Below are 4,377 nucleotides of genomic sequence, written 5' to 3' on the forward strand. Positions count from 1 at the left end.
ATTACCCAAAGTGGATGTACCATGTTACATTCTCATCAACAATGAAAACCGTATCCATAAGCAGACTTCTTCTCACCATATATTGCTACTCACTTGGTCTAAACTATCATAATCTCTTTTCTAGATTATTGCACTTTCTTCCTAATATCCAAGTTTCCACTTACAATGCTCAATAAGTCATTCAAAATTATCCTATGAAAACATAACTCATATCATGCCACAAATACTGTTTTCCTGTTTCACTCCAGATAAAATCCTGTAGTCCTATAAAATGAACTTCCCCACGATATTTCTGGTGTCATCCTCAAGTATTGTCTTTCTTATTCCCTTTCTCTAGACAGACTGGGATATTTGATTTTCTTTGTCTATAATAAGCATATCCTACTTATCTTTCCTGTTTCATCTACCCAGAACTCTCTCCCTGCTGATAGATTTAAGAATTGTTCATATTGGTCAGAGGCTCCCATATTCGGCACAATTGACATTTTCAGTATGATAGTTCATTGTTATAAGGATTTTTCCTGTGTGGTGTTGGTTGTTCAACAGGATCATTGAACTCTACGCGCCAGACGATAGTGGCAGTGCCCATCCCCCACTCCTATCGTTTTGACAAACAGTAACAAGTCTAGACTTTGACAACTGTACTCTGTGGGGCAAAATGTCCCCTGGTTGAGAAGCACTAATTTTGGTCTTATTTGAAAAAGTCAACTAATCATTTGGACCTTCCTTGACCATCCTATCCTAAAATGTATGCATCTTTACCCCTAACTTTGCCACCATCACACTCTTCAATTACCTTGCTTTATGTTAACTCAAGGCATTATTTAAATCCCTAGTATATTAAATATTCATCTTTTTTTATTATCCATCTTCAGTACATCACACTGTAAACTCCATGATACCACGAATATTGTTTTTTCTTCACTATCATATTTTCAACTTCTAGAATATTGCATAGCAATAAGAAGGTGGTAGAATATACATGTTTTTGCTTTCATTTTGTATAAAATATTTTTATAGTAAATTAAAAATTTAGTTTTAGACTCTAAGCTTTCTCAGACACTTTTAGAATGCAAAATCCTGCCTGAGGCTTTGAAAGCATAAGTTTTACATTTACTTCCTTTCAGAATATAAGATAAATCTAGATAGGATAAATTTGTAGTAAAAACTCAAACTCTTTTTGTTATTATTGGAGATTTAAACTATTTAAAAATTATGTCATATTCTGTTTATTAACTGTAACATATCCATGAATTTAGTATGTTGAAAAAGATAAAAAATAAATAAAATAGAGAAAAACTCCTTTTAGACATGTAACTATAAAGTATTAATGACTATCCTGTGTAATACAGATAGCTAAAGCCTTGTAATGCAAATTATTCCTGATCTGCAACAGCATTCAAACTAATGCATGCAAATTTAAAATAATACTCCTCAAGTTAAAAAAAATATGTCCCACAGAAAATATAATATTGTGTACTCATTAATGATATTTGTATAGCATACTAGGATAAACTGTAAAGGATTTGAGAGTATCAATATGTGGCTTAATAAAGTATGTAATTATATAATGAATTGTATATATATTCAAATAAAATATTTTAAACATGGTAGTGAATACTTGAACTTTCTGTTGCAAGTATAACTTTTTAAATAGATTTTATTTTTTAGTTCGGTTTTGATTTAGAGTAAGTTATGCGAAAAATGCAGAGTTCCCATGTACTCACTCTGCCTGCCTCACAGTTTCCCAGTTTCTGATATCTTGCATTTGTGCAGGACATTTGTTACAACTGGTAAACAAATATTGATACATTTTTACTAAAGTCTATAATTTTTATTAGAGTTTCCTCTTTGTGTTGTATAGTTTTATGTGTTTTGACATATACAATACATCATGTATCAACCATTAGGGAATAAAATACAGTAGTTCCCCTTCTCAAATATTCCCCTGTGTTCCACCTATTCATCCCATTACTTCTCCCTCGGAAACCCTGGCAACCATTATTATTTTTTTTCTGTTTCCACAGGGGTTTTTTTCCCCCAAAAGATAAATTCACAGTTCATATCTGTGATACAAATGTTTCTGTTTCAAGGTCTAAATATCCTCCTCTGAGCTATTTCATTCATTGTTCTAATCTACTAATATTCTGAAATACACTAACACCAACTGGTTACACTGTCTTCTTCCAGCCCATATAAATATATTATCCTTAATTTGGACCATCTATGCTACAATCATAACCTGATACTATTAAAAAATTACCATAATTGGTATGATTCAAGAGAAACCTTAATACCATCCCCCAAATTAGAAATAATTAAGTTAGAAGCATCAAAGTAGATTTTATTAATGATAGTATTCTGAGTATAAACCTAACAGTCAAAACCTTACTAAGATCAAAGATCTGTCTCAGAAGGATGAATTTCCTCTCTATGTTCTGTCATTTTCCTAGAAGGATCTAGGTAAACACATGGTAAGAATTTGGAGTAAATGCCCAATATTTTAAAAGGAGATTAGTAGATTATATATATCGTCCTTTACCACATGGAGCTTCTACAGTTATTTGAATCTGGTACTAGTCAGAAAGAACAACTAAGTTGAAAGTCCATGATCAAATGTGATGAGACAATTGTTTAATAAATGAAAAGGTTTGGAAGACTTAAAAGTTACAAGGCTGTGTAATATGCATAAAAGGTGAGAGTATCTGGAAGCAGAAACACCAGAGGCAGCATAAGAAAGGCAGGGAACACACTAGATGAAATCCACAGTGAGGCTAAGCAAGTGAGAGAGGCAGAAGCACAGCGGTGAGCAACATCTAAGGTAATGGGCTGTACAACTTGTTTATACTTCACGGTATATTTTCCTCTACATAAAATTGACTCAATACTAACTAGTATATGTGTTCACATTACTTACAGTCTTGAAGGAACTAGCTCTCATAGCCTGAGACGGTATTATATTAACTCCACAATAAGAAGATAATATTCTCTAGGGACTTCTTCTAGGTCAATTCAGACTATGAAGAAAACTGAGAAACTTCTAACCGTCTTTTGTCATCTGAGATCAACTTCTGCTCCATAACTTCCACACAGCGTTTTTCACTTCAGCATTCCTCAGTGTATAAATCAGAGGGTTGAACAAAGGTGTTCCAATTGAATAAAACACAGCTATCAACTTGTCCATGGGGAGCGTTGTTGCAGGGCGTGTGTATATAAATATGCAAGGACCAAAGAACAAGATGACCACAGTGATGTGGGAAACGCAGGTGGAGAGGGCTTTTCTCCTCCCTTCAGCACTGTGGTTTCTCAGAGAATGCAAGATGATAACATAGGAGAACATCAGCATGACAAAACTCACCGTACAGATGGCCCCGCTGTTGGACACCAAGAGCAGATTGACCACATAGGTGTCTGTACAGGCAAGTTTCAACAAAGGCTGCAAGTCACAGAAATAGTGATCAATCACATTGGGACCACAAAAAGGTAAATTCAAGGCCAGAAAAATCTGAGCTGAAGAATGCACACAGGACCCCACCCAGGCCACAGCCACCAATGCACCACAAACTCGATGATTCATGATGGTCATGTAGTGCAGGGGCTTACAGATGGCCACATAGCGGTCAACGGCCATAATAATTAGGATAAAGATCTCCAGACAGCCAAAGAAATGGAATGTAAAGACTTGGATCATGCATTCACTGAAAGAGATAGTGGTCTTCTTCAAAAGGGCATCCACAATCATTCTAGGAGCTGTGGAAGTAGAGAAGCAGGTATCAGATAAGGATAAGTGGAAAAGGAAGAAATACATTGGACTCCTAAGTACCTGGCTGGTCTTGATGGTGGCAATAATCAGCAAGTTACCCAACAAGGTCCCCAAATAGAAAATCAAGAAAATGATGAACACTATTTTCTTCCTAACTGGATCCTGGGTCAACCCAAGCAGAATGAACTCAGTCACATTATTATTCAGCCGCATGATTTCATGAACGAAGAGAAAGGATGAGTGTAAAATGGTTCATCTGCAAAAAATGAGGGATTAATTTATGATGTGTTAGGCAATGTTATGGAACATTTTAAGGAAAAATAAATATTCCTCTTGGAGGACATCCTATCTGTGATTTTTTTAATAATTCATGCTAATACTTTGTTCCTTAATTTTTAACAAACACTTTCAGAACTGTTATAAGGAGTTTCAAATAAGCTTATGATGTGATTTTTTCCTACAGGACTTTTGAAAGAAAAGTCTTTGTTAGCTTTGATATGATTTTGATTAACTTTGCCAATTTATTTAATGTATAATTGAGAGGGAGAGCTGTGTTTTGTTATTTCCTTCTTTTTTGTGTTATTAAAAAACCTCAGGGCCCATGTTTTGCATGG

The 4,377-nt window shown here is 34.8% G+C and overlaps 1 protein-coding gene across 1 annotated transcript; it reads right to left on the bottom strand.

Moving 5' to 3' along the window:
* Positions 1-3,064: 3,064 nt before the first annotated feature.
* Positions 3,065-3,976, bottom strand: LOC124229349 (olfactory receptor 4C16-like). Its single transcript, XM_046644517.1, has one exon. It carries the CDS (start codon positions 3,974-3,976, stop codon positions 3,065-3,067), a length of 912 nt encoding a protein of 303 aa, XP_046500473.1.
* Positions 3,977-4,377: the final 401 nt, after the last annotated feature.

Source organism: Equus quagga, chromosome 17 (genome assembly GCF_021613505.1).
Source record: "Equus quagga isolate Etosha38 chromosome 17, UCLA_HA_Equagga_1.0, whole genome shotgun sequence".
In the NCBI taxonomy this organism is placed as follows: domain Eukaryota; kingdom Metazoa; phylum Chordata; class Mammalia; order Perissodactyla; family Equidae; genus Equus; species Equus quagga.